This window comes from Ipomoea nil, unplaced genomic scaffold (assembly GCF_001879475.1).
Source record: "Ipomoea nil cultivar Tokyo-kokei standard unplaced genomic scaffold, Asagao_1.1 scaffold2921, whole genome shotgun sequence".
NCBI lineage: Eukaryota > Viridiplantae > Streptophyta > Magnoliopsida > Solanales > Convolvulaceae > Ipomoea > Ipomoea nil.
In genome coordinates, this window is record NW_017619349.1 from 1,428,954 (window position 1) to 1,456,953 (window position 28,000).

Here is a 28,000-nt window from a genome sequence, read left to right on the forward strand (position 1 = left end):
AAAGAGAAGCACGTATATAGTTCATTTGACTGGGAGACCATTAAAGGTTGAATTCGCATAGTTCAAAGCTCCATTATCTGCAGCAGAAGAGAAGACTTTCTTATCTATCCCCTTCAGGCTTCAGTTTAGGCAGAAGATCAGACCAAAACCCAAAAGCAGAGAAATGGAGGAAGTGATTCAAGTCCCAAAGGTGAAGCTTAATTCTGGTCACCAAATGCCCCTTTTAGCCATGGGAACTTCTTCTACCTCACCTCAAGACCCAGAAAAGTTGACATCAACCCTTATTCGCGCCATAGAGATCGGCTACCGTCACTTCGACACCGCCGTCGTCTACGGCTCCGAGGAGGCCCTGGGCCGGGCCGTAGCCGCCGCAGTCGAGCGTGGACTGGTTGCGAGTCGTGATGAGCTTTTCATCACTACTAAGCTGTGGTGCACAGAGACTGATCATCATCTTGTTGTTCCAGCCCTCAAGAGATCGCTTGGGTAAATTAAATTTCCTTGCAAATTTTTTTTTTCTACTCCCTGCAAATTAGTTTTCGATTAGTTATATTCAAATTGTGAAGCTTTAGTAGTGTAAATTGTGTACATTCAGTATGTAAATTGTGAACATTCAGTATGTAAATTGCGAACATTTAGTATATAAAAATTATGAACATTCAGTATGCAAATTATGAATATTCAGTATATAAATTGTGTATTTTTATATCCGAGTCCACAAAATAATTTGCTTGCCCTTTTGACCCCCTTAGGAAACATTATTAAATTTATATAGAAATGTCAAAAATGAGTTCAACTCAACGAGTTGGATCCATCTAGCCCGCTTTAAGGTGGGTTGGGCTTGAGTAAATTTCGGCCCGACCCATTTAGCCTCAATTATAATTGTGTGGACCATCTTTTGTATACTGTAAAATAATGTACATTCAGTTCAAAAATAATGTATATTGTATTCAGGGGATTTACATTATTTTTGTATCGAGTGTACATTATATTTTATTATGTACGTTTAGTACAAAAATAATGTACATTTAGTATATTAAAAATGTACTTTTTGTTATGCTCCACATAACACTGTATGGACCATGGTTCACACAATAATTTGCGGTTTAGCGTGGGATTGAACTCACATAACTCGCCCCCATGCTATCTCCATTCTCCACTCAGGAATGTCAATTTTAGCCCAAAATCAATATGCTAACTTTTGCTAGTTTTGTTTTATAAAAAAAAAAAAAAAATTGAATGTTGTATATTTATTTAAACATTGAATTATTTATTTCTTTTAGGTGATTAAATGAAAGAACTATATAAAAAATATTTATCGTGAGTTATATGTAATAATTTGTATTTTTGTTTTAATACAGGAGGTTGGGACTAGATTATGTGGATTTATATCTGATACATCTTCCATTCAGAGTAAAGGATAGTATTGAGGGCTTGGACTTCAAAACAGAAAATGTTGTTCCTTTTGATATGAAAGGGACATGGGAAGGAATGGAAAATTGTTGCAAGTTAGGTTTGGCCAAGTCTATTGGTGTTTCTAATTTTACTTCAAAAAAGATTTCACAACTTCTTCACAATGCTACCATTCCTCCTGCTGTTAATCAGGTAATTATTACTTAATTAATTTGCATGTTCATCAATTTCACACACACACACACACACACACATATATATATATATATAGACCTTAGTTCAAGTGCAGCCGCGTCTTAACATGCGGTCAGTGCGCCGTACCAATAATTATACAAATATGCACAACAATGTTAGGAAATGCAAAAAAAAAAAATGCACCATTAGGTATGCATCACCAAAAACACATCATCATTGCTAGAAATTATGGAATTTCCGACCACCTGAAAGTGATCTTAAATCAAGTCGAAAGCAAAAAGTGGTCGAAAATAGTCGCAAAGGTTTTTCCAGATACCAAAAGTGGTCGGAATAAGGCTTTTGACTTGATTTAAGATCACTTTTGGTCGAAAATTCCATAATTTCCAGCAGTGATTAGGTATGCATAAAAGTATCACACAGTGTTCGGAGATGCACAATTAGGTGTGGGGAGGTATGGTGCATTTTTTTGGGTGTGTTGTGTGTTTTGTGGGGTATTTATGCATTTCATAGTTGTGTATTTTCCTAATACTATTGGTACCTTTTTTTAAGCAGCCGCACCGACAGTACGTTAAGGTGCAACCGCATTTGAGCAGAAGTATATAATTTTATTGACGGTGCACCGAAAATGATCAAAATATAATAATACTATGACCAACAAGGAATGTTCTTTAAAAAAAAAAAAAAAAAAAAAAAGATTAAAAGTAGAATCTCATCTATAATTTAGGGCAAAAATAGAATTAACTCTTTTTTTTTTTTTTTTTTGATAATATATAATTTTGACAGGTGGAGCTGAGTGTTGCATGGCAGCAATCTAAACTCTTAGAGTTTTGTAGAGAAAAAGGAATTCAAGTTAGTGCATGGAGTCCTCTGGGAGCTAATAATGCCCCATGGGGCAACCCTGGCTTATTGGAGATCCCACAACTTAAGGATATTGCAATGGCCAAGCACAAAACCACTGCACAGGTAATTCTTTCTCCTTCTCACACGCATAGAGTTTCTTTATAATTAATAATTTTGTTTAGGACACCATTTTTTTTGGTCAAGACCTGAAGTATCCTGAGCAAGTCCTAACTGTACGAGACACCTTTAAATCCGTATCATACTCAAATTAATCCCCAATCACATCTGACCGGCTCAATTAAGGGGCAAAGTGCTGGCTAGATTGATTTTTTCATACCAAAGAGGACACGGCCACTCACGCCAACCAAACTTGGTTTGGCTAGGACATCATTAGATACTAATATTATCTATCAAAATATCATGGTTGAAAAATTGCTAGGCGCTCCTCGAGCGTTTGAGGAACGCCTAGCGCCTAGGGCGCCAAGGCCCTCGTTTTTTTATTTTTATTTTTATTTTAAATTTGTTTTGTTTTTTATATTTTTTAAAGACTTGATAATTATAAAATATTTAATACTTTAATAGTTAATATTAAAATATTAAATATTAACCTAAAAAATATTTATAGTTTAAAAAATTTAAGGTTATATATTTCGCTCAAAATGACATCGTTTTGAGCGAAATAGCTTCTTTTAAAAAAAAAACAAAAGAAAATGGAACAATAACTAAGTGGCAATTAGGTGACCTACTCAGCTGCCTAGACTACCGATCATGATAATACATTAGGCAGTTGACCAGCGCGTAACACTTAGGCGTGATTTTTACAACACTGTAAAAACATTGGGAGTGTATTTTTAAAGTAAAATGCGCTAGAATCATTAGAAATTTAATGTATCTAATGAGTTTTACTAGGATAGACACTGCCTACGTGGTCTAGCAAGCTTAGTAGATATCCTAGTAATCTTGGTGAGATCACTAGAAGAGTAGAAGGGAATTGTAAGGGTGATGAGATAGTAAAGGTATAATTGTGACATTGGGTTGTACTATACTAGGAATCTAGCTATACTAGAAGGGTATATTGATGCTAATTAGATATCTGACATTAAGGAGTTTAAGTTCATATGTGGCTATGTATTTACATTAATCGATGCAAATTAAATGTGTCATAGAAATTCTCAAAACAAATCGTGATTATTAGATCTACAATAGAATTTAGGTTGATAACATTGGACAAATGTAGTGAAGAGGTTGAATGACTATACCATTTTTAGAGTATATTTTTAGATGGAAAAAAATTTGTACTTCCAATTTGTATACATTGCAATAGTTAATTGGCAATGTACAATTTGTATACAGCATACTTATGCATAGCTCAAAAGCCTATGATGCACTCTCTTAAAATCACAGATTTATCAACAAATCTAATTAATTAAAAGCATACTCCAACGAATAAAAAAAAAAAAAAAGAATAAACATGAAGTCATACTGAACAATTACCACCCTCGACAGAAAAAACCAAAAGATGAAAACGAAGTAATAATACCTCTTAATTCATTGTTTGACTTAGCTTGTTATACATTTTTCTCTTAATCCTTCAATTTTGTCTGTTTTTTTATATACATTTTTCATGTTTTGTTTAAGTACTACTTATATATTATATATTCTTCAAATTAAAACCCATGTACGTATGTATGTATAGGTTGCATTGAGGTGGGTACATCAAGAAGGAGCATGTGTAATTGTGAAGAGTTTTAACAATGAAAGGATGAAAGAAAATCTTAAAATCTTTAATTGGAAACTTGAAGAAGATGAAATTGCTAAGATTCAACAAATACCTCAGCGAAGAGGATTTAAAGGAGATGAGTTTGTTCATTCCAATGGTCCATACAAATCTGTGGAGGAATTATGGGATGGAGACATCTAAATAATCATTTCTCTACCAACCATGGCTAGCTGGAAGAACACTATATTTACATGTTTGTCAAGTTGAACTACAATACTTTTTATTTTATATTTTGAGTTAATACCCAAAATCATCCTCGACTATAGTGGTTTTTCTCAATTTCGTCCTAAACGACTTTGGTGACCTAATATCGTCCCAGACTTTTGTATTTTTGCTCAATTTAGTCCCTCATTTGTTATTCTGTCCATTTGGTGTTAAATAAATAAACAATTCAGTAATTTTAATATTGGCATCATAGACATGTGAACTGCGAAATCCCTTTTTTTACGAATTACTCCCAGAATTACTCCTAAAACTGCGAATATAAAATTTGATTTGCAGGTCCGGGAGTAATTCTGGGTGTAATTCGTACAAGAAAGAGGAATTTTGCACTTCATAAGTTGAAAGTAAAGAGAGATCAATATTGACATTACTGAATTGTCCCTTTATTTAACACCAATTTGACGGAATAACAAATGGAGGACTAAATTGAGCGAAACACAAAAGTCTGGGACGATATTAGGTCACCAAAGTCGTTTAGGACGAAATTGAGAAAAACCACTATAGTTGAGGACAATTTTGGGTATTAACTCTTTATATTTTGATATTGTAAGATCTTGAATTGTGAACCCTGATATACTTTTTCAACCTACACCTACTGAAACACAAAGAGTCAATAAAGCCTCCACCGAAGCTCAAACTCACAACCTTTGAAATGGAAGTCCAACTCAGATACCATTAGACCACATAATCTTGGTTGTAGTTTTTGTTTATAATACTTTAATGCTCATACTGGAGGTAAAAATTTATAACCTCCTATTTAGGAGAGCTACAGTTATGCTGTTTGCTCACAAAGTTTTTAACAAATTAGTACTATTATATTTTATATTTTTCCTGTTCATTTCGATCATTGCATAAAAGTAATAGTGAACTAGTGATACATTAATTGATTAAAATTAATACTTCAAGGTGGAACCACCCACCTTTGCGTGGATCCACGGGATTGTAAAGGTCTTATGATGACTCAATTGATTTATAGAGACAAGATTTTTAATCACTATGCACAAGGTCTCGATCTTAGTTCTTTTGATAAATTTTATTGTGTGACCCGTTGAGCGGTCTATACAAACAACGGTACGAATAATAACTGCGAGTTCTCTTGTAAAAAAAAAAAAGAAAAAGAAAAAACTCCTTAATAAATAAATAAATAAAAGTATATATTATAAGTGATAATTAGGGGGCATTTGGTTCAGGTCATTTTAGATTACCTAGGTAATCTGAGTCTGGTAATGTTATATTACCTTGTTTGGTTCAAGTTATAAGATTACATGGTAATGTTATATTACCTGAAAGCTGATGTGGCGGTAATGTTTCAAGGTAATGTGATTACCCCCATTTTTTTAGGTAATCTTAGATTACCTTGAATTATTCCAACTTTGCCATTGTTAACTAATCCTTATATAATAATAATAATAATAATAATAATAATGAAATTAATATATGTTTATATAATCAAATATACATATATATATATATATATATATATATATATATATATATATATATATTTTAATATTTAAGCATTGATATACATTTATACATATAAATAAACACACACACATTATATAAATTGAGGACATTATTGTAAATTGGTCTATATAACCTAAAATATAACATTGAACCAACAAGGTAATATTATATTACCCATCCAAACCAAACACACAAGGTAATCTTACATTCCCAACATCTCACATTATCTTCCTAGAGGTAATCCTATTACCTAGGGTAATCCAAAATTCCGTGAACCAAGCGCCCCCTTAAAGATTTAAAAATGGTCCACAAACTTGACTTATTCTACAAAGCAAGATTTCCCATCTGCAAGATCTACTAGGCTGAAGATAGATCAGACCCAAAAGTAAAAAGCAGAGACACCATTTTTGAATTTTGAAGATATGGAGGAAGTGATTCAAGTCCCAAAGGCGAAGCTTAATTCCGGTCACCAAATGCCCCTTTTAGCCATGGGAACTGCGTCTCCCTCGCTTCCAGACCCGGACCAGTTGACATCCATCTTTATTCACGCCATAGAGATGGGGTATCGCCACTTCGACACCGCCCCCATCTACGGCTCCGAGGAGGCCCTGGGCCGTGCCGTAGCCACCGCGCTCCACCGTGGACTTGTTCCCAGCCGTGACCATCTCTTCATCAGTACTAAGCTATGGTGCTCAGAGACTGACCCTCATCTTGTAGTTCCAGCCCTTCGGAGATCATTGGAGTAAATTTCCTTCAATTCTCTTTTTTCCTTTTTATTTGAGATATGAATTAGAGGTGACCAGGGACTGGTCAATCATCATGGTCCATACAAATTGTGTGGATCATATTCTGTCTACTGTAAAATAATGTACATTCAGTATAAAAAATGTACATTTAGTACAAAAATAATATACATTGTATTTAGGGGATGTACATTATTTTTGTTCTGATTGTACATTATATTGTGTAATATAGATTCAGTACAAAAATAATGTACATTTAGTATATCAAAAATGTACTTTTTGTTATGGTTCACATAACATTGTGTAGACCATGGCCCACACAATAATTTGCCGGGACTGGTTCAAGGTCGGACCAGGCAACCTTGAACTGGGTCGAAAAAATAAAGAGCGAATTTGAGTTTCATTGGGTCTAAGTTTGGCTTAGTCCAAACTTGAACCGACTTAAAGAGGGCCGGTTTAAGTTCTATAAAAAAAAAAAAAAACCTGGAGTCCAGCTCAAAATCAGCCCAGGCCCATGCCTGTGCATGACCCAGATCTCTAACCTAACCGACCCAGGTCTGAGTCTAGGGCCTCTAGGCAATTGTTATATCATGGACCTGGTTCAATACACAGAATTCATGTTCATAATACACATATACATAAACACGATATAATGAACATGAATTCTGTGTATTACGAACATGAATTCTGTGTATTATATAATTGAGAATAGATAAACATTTAACATAATACACCCACATTTCATATTCATAATGCATAAAATTCATATTCATTATATCGTGTTTATATGTATGTGTATTATGAACATGAATTCTGTGCATTATGAACATGAATTCTGGACATTATGAAATCAAATTCTGTGTATTGAATTAGGGTCCAGAATGCCTGGTTCACAATATAATTTGTCGAGTCTAAGTTGTCTTGGACCCGGGTTTATCTTGCATTATAGAGTCCGGTCTAAAACTGATGTGCTTGCATTTAATATACTATGTGCCTGCAACTAAAAGAAGTAGTTATATCTAAACTACTTCTTTGTGGTTTATATATCAAAACTTCCATTTTCTTTTAATATAGGAGGCTGGGGCTAGATTATGTGGATTTATATCTAATACATTGGCCACTAAGAGTGAAGGATGCTGCGGAGAGCTTTGAGATTAAAACAGAAAATGTTGTTCCTTTTGACATGAAAGGGACATGGGAAGAAATGGAAGAGTGTTGCAACTTAAATTTAGCTAAGTCTATTGGTGTGTCTAATTTCACATCAACAAAGATCTCACAGCTTCTCCAGAATGCTACCATTCCTCCGGCTGTTAATCAGGTATAGAAAGCGGTGTTTGGTTGGCATGAATTGCATTGGCATTGAATTGTAATTCAATGAAATGATAACCGACATTGTTTGGTTGGAGGGAATTGCAATTCCCTAAATTCATGGAACTGCAATTCATAGGCCCCCTGTGAATTGCAATTCAATGAATTCATCCATACAATGACAAGGGAAAAAGGAAGGAAATAACATGTTTGTCCTTAAATGTTATTATTAATATATTATTACACAAGGGTATTTTAGTCTTTATATCACTTCTCCCATTTTCATTATCCTTCTTACCAAACAATATAATTGTAATTTCTACTTTATTCTCACATTATTCTTTTCCAACCGAATTACAATTCATTTCCCCTTTATATCTAATAAAACCTTGTAGGTATTCCAAACCAACATGACTAGGTACAACTCAACGTTAGAGTATCCTCATCAATTGAGTTTTTTTGGGTTTCTTTTATCTGCCATGTAAGATAAAGGGATGAAAAAAAAAATTTGTCAGACATAATTATGCACTTAGCTGGCGCGTGCAATGCACGTGCCTGCTAGGCGTGGTAGGAACATGCACCTCAGTCCGCAGCATTCTGTTATACTTTTTTCTCATTCAATGGGTCCCACGAAAATCTTTAATTTGAGAAAACAATTTTTTTAAAAATTCCACCCTATAATTGTTAGACAAAATTATATATACAGTCAAATGTAATACTTTGTGTATCAAAGATACATGTAGTAATATACTAATATATCAAAGTCCAATTTGAATTTCTACCTTTTTCATTTCATACTCTATATTTTGGGCAGGTGGAGATGAGTGTTGCATGGCAGCAAGCTAAACTATTAGAGTTTTGTAGAGAAAAAGGAGTTTATGTTAGTGCTTGGAGTCCTCTAGGAGCTAATGATGCCATATGGGGAAATCCTGGGTTATTGGAGATCCCACAACTTAAAGACATTGCAATGGCTAAGCACAAGACCACTGCACAGGTAATTCTTTCTTGCTGCACTTGTCATGCAATAGTGATGAGAGAATGTTTGTCTGATGAGAGGGGAGGTAAATTGCGAGATTTGTCTCAGTGATGCAATATTCTAAGTGTTGCACGGACCCCGGAGTCCCACCCTTTGCGGGATTTGACCCTGAGTACTCGCGGGATATTATACACACTCATCAGTCTTTCAACCACTGAGCTATGTTCCGGCGGTAAATATTAATTTTCTTTATCCTATGTATGTAGGTTGCACTAAGATGGGTATATGAACAAGGAGCATGTGTAATTGTAAGGAGTTTTAACCAAGAAAGGATGAAGCAAAACCTTCAAATCTTTAATTGGGAACTTGAAGAGGAAGAAATTGCTAAGATTCAACAAATACCTCAGCGTAGAGGATGTAGAGGAGATGTTTTCATTCATTCAAATGGACCATACAAATCAGTGGAGGAACTTTGGGATGGAGACATCTGAAAAAATGACTTCTTTAGATCATATAACCAATTCACAATGGTTGGAAAAACATTGTATTTGAATACATGTTTGTATATTTCTCTACTACAAAAACACTTTTAACGTCAGTTATTTTTGACATACAACGTCAGTTATTTAATTTTGTGACGTCGCTCTCTCCGACCACGTTATAAATAAATGATACGATGTCGGTTGTCGAAAATCAACCAAACGTGAATATATATATATATATATATATATATATATATATATATATATATATATATATATATATATATATATATATATATATATATAGTCAATTAGGTCCTTGAACTTTCAAAAGGTGCAATTAAGCCCTTAAACATATTATTTTAGAGTAATGAGGTCCAAAAACTGGTTGGTGACCTACAAATCTACAATTATAGTTCAAAAGGGTTCCGGCGAGATTTCGATAACATTCCGGCAAAAAAACCGGCGAAACGTTCACCCGTATGATTTGGCTGCTTTCTCCGGCAACTGGAGAAGGCGACCCAGAAGCCTTCTCTTTCACGGCAGGTCGCCTTCTCCTGTGACTGGAGAAGGCGACCCAGTTTGTGGGAAAAATTTCGAGATAACCCAGGTTCGATTTCCACAAGTGACGATTCCATTTGGGCCAACTCCTGTGCTTCTCAGAGCGAACGGAGATTTAGTCGGGTGCAGGCAAAAAAATAAAAAATAACTGCAAATCTATTGTCATCTTTCTCCTCTCTCCTCCACATCATATTCTCTCTTTTCCATCTCATACAAAAAACTCATTAAAATGCACTAATGGTGTTGCTCTAAGTTGGTTTACCTTCTTGTAATTCTTTGCCAATTAAGATCATAAAGCGAAATTTAGTCAGTACACATCCTCACGTAGTAGTTGTGATTTTTTCTCATTACACAAAAAAAAAATTACAAAAATTAAATTGATAAATAATATTCTGTAAATAAGCTAAAAAATAAAACAAAAAATAGATGGCCGGCCGGTTGGCCATCTTTTTTGACATTTCTTTTTAAAATTTAAAACTTATTTTACTATTTATTGTTTAATACTAATTTATTTTAACGAGTACTAATAATATATAAGATGACATGGAATTGCAATATCAATTTTATGGCTGTCAACACTCAACAACACATCATCAATGGTGCAGGCCGAGTAGTTTGCTTTTGGGGCTGAACCCCTCCGTCTCTATTAAAAAGAACAAAAAGAAAACACATCATTAATGATGTTAATGTTTTTTACTGGATGCGAATGGTAAGTGGGGAGCCTATTTTATAAGAGTAAGTCTTATGTGACTATATAAGAAAGAGTATTTTGTTTTAGGAAAAAGGGTTAAAGTGACCTTAAGTCAAACGGATAGTGTAATCGAGCCCTTAAGTAAAAAGAAAAACAAATCTTCGTTCAAATTCCTTGAACGGTTAAAATATTTAATTGAATCTTAAATTAACCTGTTTAGCATGTTGCTGCTTCTTGTGTTGACACGTGTTTTTTTTTTTTAAATACATTTTTTTTTATTTTTTTTTTGAATTCTTTTTTTAATTAATACAACCAAAATTGTCTACAATGACACCCATGGCCATCTCGTGAGACAACCATAGCCGTTTCAAAAATTCGATTTTTTTTAGACTGTCATGGTTGTCTTCTTTCACAAACAATGGTGGTTGTATGACGACAATCACGACTATCTACAATAACATCCATGGTCATTAGGTGAGAGAGCCATTGCTATCTTCTTTCACAGACAATAGCAGTTGTCCGGCAACAGTCATGAATGTTTATAATGACAACCATGCCCGTGACATTCAATTTTTTTTTTAGACAACCATAGATGCATGTCTTCTTTCACAGATAGTCGTGACCGCTTAGCGACAACCACAGCTATTTACAATGCATGCGGTTGTATTCATTTAAAAAAAAAAAGAATTCAAAATTTTAAAATATTTTTTTTTTTTAAAAAAGTAAGAAAAAAACTTCTAAAAACAAAAATAAAAAAAATGAGACACGTGTCAAAGCCAGAAGCCACCAACCTTCTAAACATATTAACCCCACAAAAAAACCTAATTCATGGGCATCCGTTTTTCTTCTATCTCTTTCCTTCTCTTCTTTCCACCTCACACTCTCCCTCTACCCAAGGAAAACACATACCCAAAAACTCTATTGTGATTGTTCTTAGCAGGTGTTGAGTATTTATAAACAATACAAGTACATTTCTTGTATATGTGTTACCAAATTAGATCATGTGTCCAAGCACTAAGTGTGAAAATAGAGTACACCCAGATATATTCTCAAATAGTGATTGGAGAACTCTATTTTCTATCAAAAAAAAAAAATAAAAATAATAGAGTGAACTTCTCCATAGATGATGTCCATGTCCATTTGTGATTACTTTTATTATAATTATGTTCATGTTTATTAGTAATTTGAAAATTAGCATCTTGTATCCACTATATATTACTCTCTCCGTCTCATTTTATGTATTTGGTTCGGTTAATGAGACTTGACAAAAGTTATTTTAATATTATTATATAAAAGAGTTAATTCTCAAAATATCCTTCGACTATAGCATTTTCTCGAATTGGTCCCTTGACTTTTAATTTCTCCAAAGTGGTCATCCGACTTTTGAATTTTAAACCAAAATGGTCCTCCGTTAGCTTTGGCGTTAATTTGGTGTTAAAATGAAGGGTAAAACTGGAAATTTAGTTTCTGCACTCCAATTTAAAGTAATTTGTGATTCCTTTTAGCAATCTGCGCACATATTTCTTCAAATTAGGTTTTTGCTCTCCTAAATTTGCAATCAAAATGTGGGATAATATCTTTGACTTGGGAAGTTTGTGGATGACTTGGGAAGTTTGTGGATAAAGTTGAAGATGAACTTTGTACGGCAAGGCAATATAAGTACCGTTTTGAAAATTGTGGGGTAACATTTATACCCACTAGTACAAAAAAAGGTTTTAGAGTCTCCCATAAAACACTTTCCGAGTCACCTGTACAGGTGACTCGGATCTTGGAGACTATGAAAGTCCTCCGCTTTCCAGTCACCCGTAAAGGGTAACTCGGAAAGCGGAGGATGATTTTTTTTAATTTTTTAATATGGACTTTCCAAGGCATCTGCTTCGCTGCAAGTGCCTCAGATAGTCCTTTATTATTATTTTATTAATTTGTTTCCGAGACACCCACTTACAGGTGGGTGCCTCGGAAAGTTACAATTTTTTTTAAGAATAAATTAATAAATAAATAAATATATATATATATATATATATATATATATATATATATATATATATATATATATATAAAAGAAAAAATTACAGCCAAAAGGAAACGTTTAATAAAAAAATATTTTTTTAAGGAGCTATTCATTGCCACCAAAACAATGTTTTACATGTGACCCAAAAGTGGTCACCCCACAAGGGCATAATGCCTATACAAACCACTAACTACTCCATAATGTCGCATTGCCTTAGTGCAAACCAATACTAACCAATTAGCACCTTCAGACCAAGAACTTCATGGTCCTTTGTTTAAGGGACCACCGGGACCTTCCTGGAACTTTTATTCAGGTGAGTTAAGGGCTTCCCATCTTCATCTTTATGCTTCATGGTCTTTTGTTTAATCAACTGTTTCTTCACAAATAAAACAATCTACGAATCATTAAACTTTACCAATCAGTAAATAAATTGAGATACAGTTAAGAAAAACTGATCTGGTCTAAGTCATATTCCCCATTCTCCAGATATCGCTGATCTGGTCTAAGTCTTGAATCTGTAGGTGGGAGCTTCTCCTTTATCCGTGATTAAATACCAATGATCAGATATATAGCTATAAAAGATAACTAGTTCTATATATGTATTGAGGAAGCTACATTGCAGATAATAACTAGTTACAGCATCATTATACCTGCAATCCTGGTGTTAACTCATTCAGAGTAATTGCAAAAGCGGACATGTTGTATCGAGTGAGATTCGGGGGAGGCTGATTGCTTTTCCAGGATGCATCAGACAATTCTTTTGGCTTGCTATTCCACTCTCCATTTAAATAATACATGCTCTCGTCCCACTTGCCAAATAGTGTAGCTACTTTTTTGCCCGCATTATCTTCAACAAATCCATGAACCTGTAAACTTATTGTTTGTTTAAGTTACTCTGATTACAAGATAAATTAAATGCAGATAAACTCACCCAAAGAAAAAGTACTTTAGTTAAAGTGGTATTCGATCAAAATTAACACCCTGTGAATATGCACATATACTCAAAGAAAACCAGTTGAATCAATTATTTTAATGAATCTCCACCCTTACCTGATGGGGGTTGTGTTCAAGAAGAGATTGCTCCTTGAATTTGAGTTTGCATGAGTATTGGCGATTACCATGTATATGCATTGTTCCATGGTGGTCAAAGTATATCTTGCCAAGGATAAGGTTATATATGCTTGTTGTGACCTGAACACAACATCAATATTACAAATTATTTTAAGGAGCACTGTGTGAAAAAAAATAAGTAATCCAATCAAGTGTTTACTTTCAACAGAATAAGCCATACAGTGCAAGAATGCACTCTATGCATACCTTACTCCACTGAAATATCTCCCCATCATCAAATTCTAAAGTTAGAGTTCCAACCGGATCAAGTTGAATTGATCTCCCCCAAAACTTAGATTTAAGATTACTGTCACCCCAGAACTTCCAGCCTCTACCTTCACAATGACAGGCAATAAGTGTTGGGTGGTGGCTAACCTGTTTCAATATTTTGACAATTCACTAGCATGAATATAGACACCAAGAGTAAGTGTACTAATATAAAATGCAATTCAAAGTCTAATCCTCTTATCAGTTATCCCAGTTACTTTGCTCACCCTTTCATTTTCTGGATGTTCAATTGTTCAAATCAAACTATCTTTCAGTTGATGCATTAAAGGTAATGTAATATCTAATTTCTGATGGCCATTTTTACTCGTAATATTAATTCAACGCAAATATGCATTACTCAACATACAGCCTTTATATGTAACAAAAACCCCCCACAGAAGCCTCCCACAAATGAAAAAGATACTAGAAAAAAAGAGACCAACACAAGATGACTCCTAGCAGGGAAACATAATGCGTGAAATATAAGTTTGGAGGAGGGATTGGAAGAGTAAAGAAATAGATAGAGGGGAAATTAATGAAAAGCTGACAAGCTGCTGCCATCATAAGGAAATTACATTGAAGTTGTAAACCAGATGGCTCAAACAGAAATAGTAGCATTAGGGAACCAAACAAATTCATTTTCTATCCATATTCCATCATGTAAGTCAAGTATTTTTGTATTACCCAAATTTTTATGGTAAAGAAGTCAGAACATCATGAAGAGATAGCATATTGTGAAAACAGGAAATCTCTAGATATTCCAAAACTGGTTTGCTCAGACATGTTTTATTTACTCAGTAGTCCAAGAATTCTCAACGAAGATACCTTCTCAGAGAAGAACCGGATTCCCTTCTCTGGATAATCTGCTTCATAGGTTTCTCCTAGCAAAGGATTGAAGGGTTTGCAGTGCTGACCTTCTGTGGAAGCATATCCAGACACCGCAAAAGCAGCAACATTCAAAATCCTTAGGAGGCTGTTTCCCTAAGGTTATAAATGCTTGTTGTGACCTGAACACAACATCAATATTACAAATTATTTTAAGGAGCACTGTGTGAAAAAATGAATAATCCAATCAAGTGTTTACTTTTCAACAGAATAAGCCATACAGTGCAAGAATGCACTCTATCTCCACTGAAATATCTCCCCATCATCAAATTCTAAAGTTAGAGTTCCAACCGGATCTAGTTGAATATAGACAACAAAAGTAAGTATATATACTAATATAAAATGCAATTCAAAGTCTAATCTCTTATCAGTTATCCCAGTTTCTTTGCTCACCTTTCATTTTCTGGATGTTCAATTGTTCAAATCAAACTATCTTTCAGTTGATGAATTCAAGGTAATGTACTATCTAATTTCTGATGGCCATACAATAATATTCAAAATAGATAGGAGAAAAATCAAATAATTAAAATTCGAAATAAATTCAAAAAAAAAAAAAAAAAAACGCAGTACTTACCGTCGACGCTGCTGTGGCGGTTAGCGGCGAGCGGCGAAGCGGTGAGGCGGCGAAGATGTGGCGAGCCGGACGGAGGGCGTGCACGGAGAGCGTGGCGGACGGAGTGGGAAATGCTAGAGTTTTTTTATTTTACGGAGTGTGAATTCTTTTTTACATCTCAGATCTCAGATCTAGATCTACCATACCCTGATAAATTTTGAGTGGACATTCGAGACTCCGGTTTAAGCGGGTGCCTCGGATTCTAATATATTATATATTATATATTATTATAATAATAATATTATTATTATTATATTCGCGACTCCGGTCTAAGCGGGTGTCTCGGATTCCAATATATTATTATAATAATAATATTATATTCGCGGCTCTGGTCTAAGCAAGTGTCTTGAATTCCAAAATTATTATTATAATAATAATATATTCGGAGCACCTTTTCTCACTGGGTGACGCGGATGTGTATATTATTATTATAATAATAATATTACCGAGGCACCTCTTTGTAATTGGTGTTTCGGAAAATTCTCTTTTTTTTTTCAAGAAAGGTGTAGTGCAAAGTATTACTTATATTTCCAATTTTGTAGTAGTGACCACTAATAATTTACTAATTTAGGAGTAAAAAATTCTCCAACTTAAATCATTAAATCATTAAAAAAAATCCTTAATTTCATTAACAAAGTACAAAAAGTTGAATAAAGTGATAATATTGGACAGAACTCTCACAGAAGTTCCTGCAACTTTATAAATAATATTGGACTGATATTGGACAGTGGTTTGGAGGTATTGGCCTGGCTTTGTTTAGCGGATCTGTCATTTACCAAACAAGCCCTCTACAGTGGACGTCCTTTTCGCGGTGGTCATTACCTTGGGATAGTTATACTGTGCATCTGTATGCACCATGCATGGTGCATACGGATGTAAAAACGACGTCGTTTTATTAAAAACGCGTGTCTCCTTTAAAAAAAAAAAATCAGGTTCGATTCCCAGCAACAGCATTATGTTGTTCATTCATTTTGGAATTTTAGTTCATAGATTATGGAATTTTAGTTCATTGATTATGGAATTATAGTTCATCGATTCTGGAATTGTAGTTCATCGATTCTGAAATTTTAGTTCATCGATTCTGGAATTTTAGTTCATTCATTTTGGAATTTTTAGTTTATAGATTAGATTCTGGAATTATAGTTCATCGATTCTGGAATTATAGTTTACCGATTCTGGAATTTTAGTTCATATGTTGTTGCTGAGAATCGAACCTGAATTTTTTTTTTTATTAAAGAGAGACGCGCGTTTTTAATGAAACGACGTCGTTTTTGCATGGTGCATACGGATGCACAGCATAATTTGCCATCACCTTGGCTGTATATATGCCTATATTCATCCCTCTGAAAAGCAACAGATTCTTAATTATAAACAAGAAGCATAGGTAATTATCATTTAGAAGCTAGCTAAGATCAGATATGGAGGGAGTGATTGAAGTCCCAAAAGTGAAGCTTAACTCCGGCCATGAAATGCCTGTTTTAGCTATGGGAACTGCGTTTCCCTCACTTCCAGACCAGGACGAGTTGATATCATCTCTCATTCATGCCATTGAGATCGGGTACCGTCACTTTGACACCGCCGCCGCTTACGGCTCCGAGGAGGCCCTGGGCCGTGCGGTGGCCGCTGCAATCCAACGCCGCCTTGTTTCCGGCCGCGACCAACTCTTCATCACCTCTAAGCTTTGGATCACCGAAACGGACCGTCATCTTGTCCTTCCGGCACTCAAGAGATCGCTGGGGTATGTACTTTTTGATTTTGGAGTTTTTCATTAAGGGTGTGTTTTTCGAAAGCATGAAAATAATTTTTGGGAAATGAGTCATTTTTCAGAAAATATTTTTATTTTCAATGTTTGGTTGTATTCTAAAAAATCGTTTTGGTGTGTTTGGTTCATTTTCTTATTAGTATAATTATTTTTAATTTTAAATATTTAAAATATACAATGATTGTGGTGGTGGTGGTGGCGGCGGTGAGTGTTTGCTTGCTACTCTGCTTCAAACGAAAAATAACCTCCCAAAAAAAAAATCATTTTCAAGAAAATCGCCTCTATTTTCTATTAACCACACTCTTATTTTTCATTGACTTCTATTTTTCTCCTCTTTCCCCTATAGCCCAAACACTGGAAACCTAAAAAATGATTTCAAAAATCATCTTCCGATTTCTAAAAATCAATTTCCGAATTTTCAAATGCACCCTAATATTAAAGTTGCATTTGAATGATATATGTTACATAATATTTGATCCATGTTATTTGAAAAAGTTCTATTACAAGATATAGATAAGTTATCTTCATGTAGGTCTCAAGGATATCAATTGGACGCTCAGGTTCTACTCCATATTTTTACTCCTCAGTAAAAATAGAGTGTAGAACTTGAGAGTCCAAACAAGTAGTATTTTCTTATTTGAATTTAGATGGAAGTGTTATATCTGTCACATTAATTATTTATTTGCTTGTCTAATTTTCATGATTTTAATTAGTATGAATTAATCCATCTCACCCATCGATTGTCCCTAGTACATAGCTCAGTGGTCAAAATGTAAAGTGTGGGTAATGACTTAATAAATATCTGGATTTGAATCCCCAATAGAAGAGGATCTAAGTCTTGAGATTTACTTATTCTTCTGTTAGGGGGTGAGGGGTCCTTAGATTTAGGAATTAAACATATAATAGATACTTTAACTTTTTTGCCTGTAAAAACAAAATTTCCTTACCTTTAAAGACTCTCACACCCTAACCCGACAAGATGATAGCACGGTATTTCAGCCACTTATTAAGTGGGCGTATGCGGACCAGTGTATGGTATCCACAAGAGCTCATCACATTGAGTGTAACTCGACTGTCAGGGCTCAATCTGTGTCTTTGTTCACATTTATCACCAAGAACCAACTGAGCTGCTCACGCAGTCAGATCCATTATTATGTTTTTTAAAAAAAAAAAAAATTCAATTATAGTTCCCTTTCATTTGCTGGAAAAAAAAAAAAAAAAGGTTGCGTTGCGTATATACCAGGAGATAAAAAGGATTCAAGCAAACTATGAGAGTTAGATTAGGAGTTTAACTTTAATGGCTAAATGAGAATATATACTAATATGAAAAATGACAATCAAGTGCATTTTTAGTATATAAACCTTTTAGTACATGTCTTGATTTATTAGAAGAAAAGTAAAGTTAAAAAATAAAATTACTGGTAAATTTTCTAGATCAACCAAGGTATTTAACATCAAAAAGGATAAAAATAGAATAAAAGTAAAACTACATGTAGTATTATTCATTAAATTATACTATGTTTGAGTTCGAGCCTTAGTGAAGGCGTTATTGGTTCTTTGTGTTTCAGTAGGTTGAGAAAGTATATGAACAGATATTACAATGTAATAGAGCCAGTAACTTTCAAAAAAATATACTATGTGCATATTTGTTGAAATGTTCAAAAATTTGATTGTTAAATTAGGAATTACTTGTTGAAGTTTATTACTCCCTCAGCTCCGTCCCATTTTGTAACCATTACATATCATTAATTTTGTGATGAGTTAAAGTACTAAAAGAAATGTATTATGACTTTTCTTTTTTAAATTTCTTGTAAGAGTTAATGTCATATGAGGTCCTCTGAGTATAGTGATTTTGCCACATGTATATAGTTCTAAAATTTCAAATTGACTACCCGTGGTGGTCCTTCGACTTTTAAATTGTTACTATTAGTAGTCCAAGTTTACCACCCATGGTCCTTCAACTTTTAAATTTTAACTAGTACAATTGTGGTCTTCCTGGAATGACCATGAGTGGTTAAAATTTGATAGTTGAAGGACCATGGGTGATTAACATTGGATCACAAATGGTAACAATTTAAAAGTCGAAAGATCAATTGTGGTCAATTAGAAAGTTTAGAATTAAATGTGGTAGAACACTATACTCAGAAGACCCCAGATGGTGTTAACTCTTTCTTGTAATATGTAGGAGGTTGGGACTAGATTATGTGGATTTATATTTAGTACATTGGCCACTAAGGATGAAGGATGCCAAAGAGAGCTTGGAGATTAAAACAGAAAACATCATTCCTTTTGACATGAAAGGGACATGGGAAGGGATGGAAGAGTGTCACAACTTGGGCTTGGCTAAGTCCATTGGTGTGTCTAACTTCACTTCAACTAAGATTTCTAAACTCCTCCACAATGCTACCATTCCTCCTGCTGTTAATCAGGTATTTATTTATTTATTTGGTAGGCACAGAGTATTGTTATATTGTAACTTTGAATACACAAAAGTTAACGAGAATGTTTGGTAAATAGATGTTAGCTAATTGAGTTAGTGAGTTTGATTAGTTAATAACATTAGCTGATTGTAGAAAAGTGTTTGATAAATTTGTTGATAGCTGATAGCTGATTACATGCAAAATGACTTTTTTTTTTTAAAAAAAAGCTGATCAAAAAAGCTGTTTTGAACAACATTTTGAATTTTAGCATTTTGGAGCAATAAGTTGTTACAAAAAACTAATTAATCAAACACTCATATTAATTGTTTAACCAAGTCAAACAATTAATAGTGGTTAAATAAGTCAAAATTAGTTGATAAGCTGTTATGTTACCAAACATGGTCAATATTTAATGGATTAAGACTTGAAAAATGATACTTTTTTCCCTTTGAATTATATGTTGCTCTTTCACCCTTAAATTATTGATGTAGTCACCCCTTTTTTTGTTAAATGGATATTTTTTTTTCCTTAAAAATAAGGGCAATGTAGGTATTTTATTTTATTTTTTTTCAATAAATTATTAATTATGTGAGAATAATAATAAATGAAAAAAACAACAACAACATTTGTAAATATTATAATTATCAATTTAAGCTAATGCTAGTAACAGAATTAAGACTTAAACACAAACAATTCATTAATGCTAAATAGCATTAATGAATTGTTTGTGTTTAAGTCTTAATTCTGTTACTAGCATTAACTTAAAATTATAATTATAATATTTGAAAATAGTTTTTTTTTTCCTTTTAGCATTTATTTTGATTATCACATATAAACAATAATTTGTTGGAGAAGAAAAATAAATGAAATATTTATTTTATCATTATTTTTAAAGGTAAAAATGTTCATTTTTACATAAAAGGAAAAAAAAAATCATAACATTTAAATAATTGAGGGGACTGATGTGAATATATGAATACTCTTTACCTGCCCATTTTATTGTTATAGAAAAAAGTGAATAATATAATATATATATATTTGGCAGGTAGAGATGAGTGTTGCATGGCAGCAAGGAGGCTTATTAAAGTTTTGCGGAGAGAAAGGAATTCATATTAGCGCATGGAGTCCTCTAGGGAATTTAGGTGCTGGGTTTTGGGGCTCCCATGGGATATTGGAAATCCCACTACTTAAGGATATTGCACAAGCTAAGCACAACACCATTGCACAGGTAAATACTTCTTAATCTTGACTATATATATATATATATATATATATATATATATATATATATATAATCCAACTATCAGCATAGTCTTTTGGTTGAGATGGAACACATGCTTTAATTTTTAATCTCATTTTTATGGAATATATAGTCCAGTTTGGTAACGGAGTTAGCTTATCAGTAAATTTTAACTTATTTAATGATCACTATTAGTTGTTTAACTTGGTTAAATAGCCAATATGAGTACGTGTTTGATTAATTAGCTTTTTGTGACAATTTATTGTTTCAAAATGCTAAAATTCAAAAAGTTGTTAAAGCAGTTTTTTCGAACAACTTTTTGAAAAAAATCATTTTTGCATATAATCAACTATCAGCTAATTTACCAAACATCTTTCTGCAATTTCTACATTCAACTAATGCTAGCTATTAGCTAGTCAAACCTATTAACCAAATCAGCTAACAACTAACCGTTATTTACCAAACACTTTATCTATATAATTTTGATATTTTAGGTCGCTTTGAGATGGGTATATCAACAAGGAGCAAGTGTGATTGTGAAGAGTTTTAACAAAGAAAGGATGAAGGAAAACCTTCATATCTTTGATGATGAGTGTGAACTGAATGATGAAGAAATTGATAAGATTGAACAACTACCACAGTGCAGAGGATTTAAAGGAGAGGAGTTTGTTCATTCAAATGGACCATACAAATCTGTTGAGGAATTGTGGGATGGGGATATATAATTAAGCAACTATGATTGGAAGATATATATTATGTTGATGAGTGTGCTAATAATTAAGTTGGAGTACATCAACTTTCATCATTATTGATATTCTAAGAAAGCTAGCTTGTATTCTCAACTTTAATTTTCAATGTATTAAATAATTTAAAGAGATTGTGATTTTGTTGGGTACAAAAGTTGGAGCTAAATAGCAATTAAGATTTTCGTTTTTTCCATGCTTTTAGTATGTATTTGTTGTAAATTAATTAAGGTGTTTCTTTGCATGATTCTTTGTCTCGTTCTCGTTTCATGAGTGCAATAGATATAAATATATAATGGTATGTAATAAAGTAAGGGAGAAGACAAGCAATAGAGAGAGGAAACCAATCAATCTTATTATTCTTCATCATTCAATCTTTTATGTATACAAGATATATAAAGAGTTCTTGTAAATCTAATGTGTATAAAGGATGAAGCTAAGAGATTTGAAAAATAAGTAAATATATAACATACATGTGTATGTATTTTGTGTTGTGATTTTTTATGTCTTGTGTTATAATATTCTGTACCTTACAATTATGAATTTCTTACCTCGTCGTTTTGATTCAGAGTCCACAATGATATGTGGACCCTGGTCCGTGATATAAATTGCTCTTATTTTTATGGTGGGCCACGAATACGAAGAATATGTTTGGGCTTCTAATTTTTATTGGGCCTAAAACCTGGTTTAAGAGATGCAATTAATTACATTGAAGGAAAATGGCAATTTATATCGTGCACCATGGCGCACATAGCAATGTGCGTCCAGGCACAAAACGCACGCTTTTCATACTGACATCACTTCGTCCATCCGAACAGATCAAACCTCATTATATGTATTCAGTTAAAATTTTATGCGTATTGTGTTATTAGTTTATGTGTATTATGTTAACCAAACTCATTATGTGTATTCAGTTAAAAGTTTATGTGTATTATGTTAACCAAACCCATTATGTGTATTCAATTAAAAGTTTATGTGTATTGTGTTATGAGTTTATGTGTATTATGTATTATGTTAGATTATGTGTATTCTGTTATAAGATTATGTATATTCTATTATGAGTTTATGTGCATTCGGAACAGGGGATTTTTTTTAACAACATAACAAAACGACGTCGTTTTGAGAGGCGCGGTGCGCACAGTGCTCTGTGCACCCTGTTGCACGGTATAACGATTGAAGGAAAATAAATATACCAATAATCTTTTGGGTCCGTTTGGAAAGCAGGAAAATGACTTGTGGAAAATGTTTTCTGGAAAATGAGTTATTTTCCAGAAAACATTTTCCTTTCGCGTGTTTGGCTGCACAACGGAAAACTGTCTTTTGTTTGTTTGGTTCATTTTATGAAAAATGAGGTAGAATTATATAATTAATTAATTATTTTGTTTAAAATATAAAAATATTTATTTTTTTGAAATCAAATAATATTATCTATTAAAAAGTTATATATATATATATATATATATATATATATATATATATATATATATATATATATATATATATATATAAGAAAGAAACGGCGGAAACCAGAGAGCACCGCCCGTCTTCTCTGGTTTCCAGGAAACCAGAGAGCAGGTGCTCTCTCGTTTCAGCCAGAAACCAGAGAGAATCTCTCTCTGGTTTCCGGCTAGAAATCAAAGGAGCACGGCTCTCTAGTGTCCGGTCGGACACCAGAGAGCAGTAGATAAAACTCTGTTCGTCAAAAAACGTACAGCCACAAATTGGAAACTAAATCCGAAGAGGAGAGAACAATGCGCAATAGGTGTTGGTGAAAGTCGCGGAAATTTTCTGGCCAGAAGATGAGAGAACAAAGAATGGAAAATGACTTCTCCCAAAAAAAAAAAAGGGGAAGTCATTTTCCGGAAAAGAGGCCTCATTATCCATTGACTATGTGACATTTTCCTTTGACTTTCATTTTCCTTGCACAGCCAAACACCAAAAACCCAGAAAATGATTTCCAGAAATCATTTTTCAGGTTTCCAAACACACCCTTATATCTCATCTCAAATCTAAAAATTTAATTCAATTTCATGGTTGAAAATTTTGCTAGACAGACGCCCGTGTATTTATCTTTTATTTTTTATTTTTAAAAAAATTGTTTATATATTTTTTATTTTTAAATTTTTTTAAGACTTGATAATTATAAATTATTAAATGTTTTAATAGTTAATACTAAAATATTAAATATTAACTTATAAAATATTTAGAGTTTGAACAATTTAAGTTATTTCACTCAAAATGATGTCATTTTTAGTGAAATAATTCTTTAAAAAAAAAAAGGGAAAATAGCATTTTTTCCCCCTGTGTTATATGCTTATAGCACTTTTTCCTCTTGAGTTATTCATGCATTCACATTTGCCCCCTCAATTATTATAGAAGTGGTGGTTTTTCCCCCTGATAATATTAAATGGACATTTCTACCCTTAAAACAAATATTTTATTTATTTCTCTTCTTCAACAAATTATTGCTTATACGTAGGGATGACCACGGTTCGGTTCGAACTGAACCAAACACTATAGCAATCAAATTAAAAAACTTCGGTTATGAACTTATGATTCATAACATAACCCAATATTTGGGTTTCCGTTTATTAAAATCGTGAACTGGATAAAAATGGATCCTGAACCGTGAACCGGAGGTTCAAATCGGAACAACTACTAGCAATAGCTTAAATTAGAATTATAATATTTGTAAATAGTGTATATTTTTTTCCGCATTTATATTGACTCTCACATATAAGTATATATAATCGCGATTTGATTTTATTTTGAACCGTCGGTTCACGATTTTGGATTCTATTTGAACGGTTGGTTCAAACTTTTTTTGAAAATTTTATTTTTTTATTTTTAAAATATTATAAATTCAACACTTAATGTATTTTATTTTTTCAAATCGTGGTTATAATTTGTTGGAGAAGAAAAATAAATGAAATATTTATTTTAAGGGTAAATATGTCCATTTAATATATCAGGGGAAAAACTGCCACTTAAATAATTTAGGGGGAAAAAGTGCTATAAGTATATAACAAAGGGGGAAAAAGTGCCATTTTCCCAAAAAAAAACAATAGCTAATTCTTCGACTAGACAGCTGCTTAGACCACCAACTATGGTGATACGTTTGGCGGCCGGCCAGCGCCTAGCGTCTAAGCGCGATTTTTGCAACACTATCCAATTCCCAAAAAAAAAAAAAAAAAAAAAAAAAAAAACACATTAATAAAAGTAAAAAGGGTGTGTCCTTCAATCGTGATATAAATTAGGCGGCAAACCATTATCCTGAGCTTTGAGGGCAGCATTTATTTAATAAGTTTTACTACTATACAAACACGGTTTCTAGAATGAAAAAAAATCTTAAAATATATTCATATAAACATGGTTTGCTTCATGTATACACAATTTATTCCTTCAAGTTACAACCAAAGAAAAACAACATCAAGTATATATATCACCAAAAGGCCAAATCAAGAATCAGAAAAAGAATAATAATACAATGAAGTTTATTAATTCTTAAAATTCATCATGGGAAGATGGGGATGATGAGAAAGGTGGAAATTCAATCTTGGAACCACATCTTCCTCCACGTGGCAGAATTGGGCAGTCAATGAAATTTTCTGCAGAAGAGTCCACACAAAGGTAAACCTGGTACACCTGGTGGTTCCCCATTGGATCAACATTGCACTCTATGAATGGACTGAACCCAATTCCTTCCTCAATCGCACTTTTTATTTCCTCTATTGTGTAATGTTCTCCTTCCCGAGGTTCAATTCCTATAACAAAACAATATTGGGTTATTATATGGAATTTATTAATGTTACATATAAAATACACATTGGCCCTGTTTGGTAAAATGACTGGCTGATAGCTGTTAGTTGTTAGTTGATTGTGTTAATTTGAGGGTATAAATAGTTGATAACATTAGCTGATTGTAAAAAAATGTTTGGTAAATTAGCTATTAGCTAATAGCTGTTTGGTATAATTTATTTTCTTAAAAAGCTAATTGAAAAAGTTGTTTGGAGTAGCTTTTTAAATTTTATCCTTTTGGAGTTGCAAAAAGCTAATTAACCAAACATTTATATTGATATTTTAACTAAATCAAACAATTAATAGTGGTCAAATAAGTCAAAATTGACCTATAGGCCAATTTTTTACCAAACAGGGCCATTATATTGCACTACCCCTATTCCCCTAATAATTTAAATCAATATATCATGAATCATGGTCTGCTCCGTAATATAGACTACTAACATAAGGTACAATAAAATCAACATGTTGGTCCCTCAATTGTTTCCCAACTGTTAATATAATTCGTAGTTTTCAATTTCAATCAATTTTGATCATTGAATTGTTTAAAATTTCGTCAATTAAACTATTTTAAGGGATCAAATTGACGAAATTTTAAAAATGTGAAAATTACCATTTTGATCCCTGAAATGGTTTAATTGGCGAAATTTTAAACAATTCGATGATCGAATTGGTTGAAATTGAAAACTAGAGACTACATTGACATTTAGGAAACAATTGGGGGACCAAAATGTTGATTAACTACATAAGGTACATTTTTAATATATTGAATGTACATTATTTTTGTATTGTAGATTCATTGAGTTTTTTCCCATTTTGGTCCCTTGACTATCGCTCATTCTCAATTTTGCATTTCGACTTTTAATTGCACCCAATGTGATCCCTTGACTTTAAAAAATTACCCCAATTTAGTCCTCCGTTACATTTTCCATCAACCAGCTGTTAAGTTCAGGGGTATTTTGGTCCATTCATCTGCTGCTCGCCTAAACCAACTGTTGTTCGTCCCTCCATCGTCATCCTATTGCTTGACGTTCAGAAAAAACTCCAAATAAAAGTCCAAATGCAAACCAAAAAAATCCCCAGCTTATATGATAAACCAAAAAGAATAAAGGAATACATATTTCAGTCAACCATTCCCACTGCTCAACTATTGGCTCCCAAGATTCAAGTAGGAAGGGCATTAACTCCCAAAATCCCAGATTTTTCATCCAGATGACCAAGCTCCTTTGCGGCGGCTATCATGAAGCCTGACATTGCAGCGCCTGGAGAAAGAATCATCTGCGCCGATCCAACTTCAGTGGGGGGATTCAAGATCTTGTCAGGAACATCGCACGCCGCGCCTCACGTTTCAACCATTGTTGCGCTTCTCAGACTATCGCATCCCGAGTGGTCGCCGTCGGCCATCAAATCGGCGATGGTCACCACCGCCTGGAATTCTGACATATATGTTACTCCCATCTTTGCCGAAGGGAAATAGAATGCTCCTCCCTTCACTTCCTCACAAACCGAAAAAACCCACAAAAATTCTAGCACTCTACAGCGACGGCGGCGGCCCATCAACCTGTTTTGCAACGGGAAATAAACTGCGAAATCGAGTGGAATGATGGCATGTCATCAAACCGCCGCAATCCCTTCAAGAACCGGAGATTTATCCCCATCTTCTCCTCCCTTCATCTCCTCACAAACCGAAAAATCGCCAGAAATTCTGGCACTCTACGCCGGCGCCGGCCCATCAACCTAGTTTGCAACTGGAAACGGAAAAATCGAGTGAAACATATGGAAACGAGACGAGGAACTCATTGTTGTTGTTGTTGTGCAGAAAACTCAGAGAGAGACAACAAGCAAATTGTTTGATTTGGGGTGAATTTGTGACCGGAAGAGAAAAGGAATGAAGAGCAGTTGCAATTTCCCTAGAAGGGTGCGAATGGACCAAAATAACCCCAAACTTAACAGTTGGTTGATGGAAAATGTAACGGAGGATCAAATTGGGGTAATTTTTTAAAATCAAAGGACCACATTGGGTGCAATTAAAAGTCGGAATGCAAAATTGAGAATGGGCTATAGTCAAGGGACCAAAATGGGAAAAAACTCTAGATTCATTATTTGAAGGTACATTACTTGAGTATTAAAGGTTCATGAACATTCAGTACTCAAATAATGTATGTTCAGTATATTAAAAATGTATTTTATGTCTTTGGTCCATCTTACAATGTGGATCTTGGTCCACGGTATAATTTGCCTAATAATGTAGGATTAGAAGTTGGGCGGAGGCCGGTAAATGGCCAAAGTCCAACAATTGATAGTTGGGGAATTGTTGGGCGTGTAAAGGCTATGTGAGCATTAATCAGTTGTGATTATTGATGTGAAATACAGTCTATATATAGTGCACAGGAGAGAAAATAGTTGGAAGTTGTGACCACTATTCAATCATGACTAATCTATAGGAGCACAAATAGAAAGAAAGAATAATTGAATA

The 28,000-nt window shown here is 33.6% G+C and overlaps 3 protein-coding genes across 3 annotated transcripts; 2 read left to right on the forward strand and 1 right to left on the reverse strand.

Annotated features, from left to right (window-relative positions):
- Positions 1-32: 32 nt before the first annotated feature.
- Positions 33-27,999, forward strand: LOC109160917 (methylecgonone reductase-like). The gene is made up of 7 exons (XM_019309178.1): positions 33-190; positions 6,364-6,656; positions 7,732-7,975; positions 8,780-8,959; positions 9,208-9,454; positions 24,595-24,601; positions 27,989-27,999. Exons 1-5 carry the CDS (start codon positions 164-166, stop codon positions 9,430-9,432), a joined length of 969 nt encoding a protein of 322 aa, XP_019164723.1. The 5' UTR covers positions 33-163; the 3' UTR covers positions 9,433-9,454; positions 24,595-24,601; positions 27,989-27,999.
- On the reverse strand, positions 12,764-15,211 carry LOC109160803 (oxysterol-binding protein-related protein 2A-like). The gene is made up of 6 exons (XM_019309049.1): positions 15,170-15,211; positions 14,889-15,044; positions 14,004-14,171; positions 13,737-13,877; positions 13,337-13,552; positions 12,764-13,220 (listed from the first exon to the last, which is right to left on the reverse strand). The coding sequence occupies exons 1-6, from the start codon at positions 15,209-15,211 to the stop codon at positions 13,128-13,130; spliced, it is 816 nt and encodes a 271-aa protein (XP_019164594.1). The 3' UTR covers positions 12,764-13,127.
- LOC109160916 (methylecgonone reductase-like) lies at positions 16,905-21,856 on the forward strand. Its single transcript, XM_019309177.1, has 4 exons — positions 16,905-17,299; positions 19,509-19,752; positions 20,789-20,971; positions 21,478-21,856. The coding sequence occupies exons 1-4, from the start codon at positions 16,980-16,982 to the stop codon at positions 21,706-21,708; spliced, it is 978 nt and encodes a 325-aa protein (XP_019164722.1). The 5' UTR covers positions 16,905-16,979; the 3' UTR covers positions 21,709-21,856.
- Position 28,000: the final 1 nt, after the last annotated feature.

What these genes read in the sequence shown, in the direction of transcription:
- LOC109160917 (XM_019309178.1), top strand. Translation starts at nt 164, where the DNA reads ATGGAGGAAGTGATTCAAGTCCCAAAG. An exon ending in TTCCTCCGGCTGTTAATCAG is followed by an intron (nt 7,976 to 8,779) that starts GTATAGAAAGCG and finishes TATTTTGGGCAG; the next exon opens with GTGGAGATGAGTGTTGCATG. An exon ending in AGCACAAGACCACTGCACAG is followed by an intron (nt 8,960 to 9,207) that starts GTAATTCTTTCT and finishes CTATGTATGTAG; the next exon opens with GTTGCACTAAGATGGGTATA.
- LOC109160803 (XM_019309049.1), bottom strand. Translation starts at nt 15,211, where the DNA reads ATGGGGAGATATTTCAGTGGAGATAGAGTGCATTCTTGCACT. An exon ending in AGATATTTCAGTGGAGTAAG is followed by an intron (nt 13,878 to 14,003) that starts GTATGCATAGAG and finishes TGTTGTGTTCAG; the next exon opens with GTCACAACAAGCATATATAA. An exon ending in TTGAACACAACCCCCATCAG is followed by an intron (nt 13,553 to 13,736) that starts GTAAGGGTGGAG and finishes ATAAGTTTACAG; the next exon opens with GTTCATGGATTTGTTGAAGA.
- LOC109160916 (XM_019309177.1), top strand. Translation starts at nt 16,980, where the DNA reads ATGGAGGGAGTGATTGAAGTCCCAAAAGTGAAGCTTAACTCCGGCCAT. An exon ending in GCACTCAAGAGATCGCTGGG is followed by an intron (nt 17,300 to 19,508) that starts GTATGTACTTTT and finishes TGTAATATGTAG; the next exon opens with GAGGTTGGGACTAGATTATG. An exon ending in TTCCTCCTGCTGTTAATCAG is followed by an intron (nt 19,753 to 20,788) that starts GTATTTATTTAT and finishes TATATTTGGCAG; the next exon opens with GTAGAGATGAGTGTTGCATG.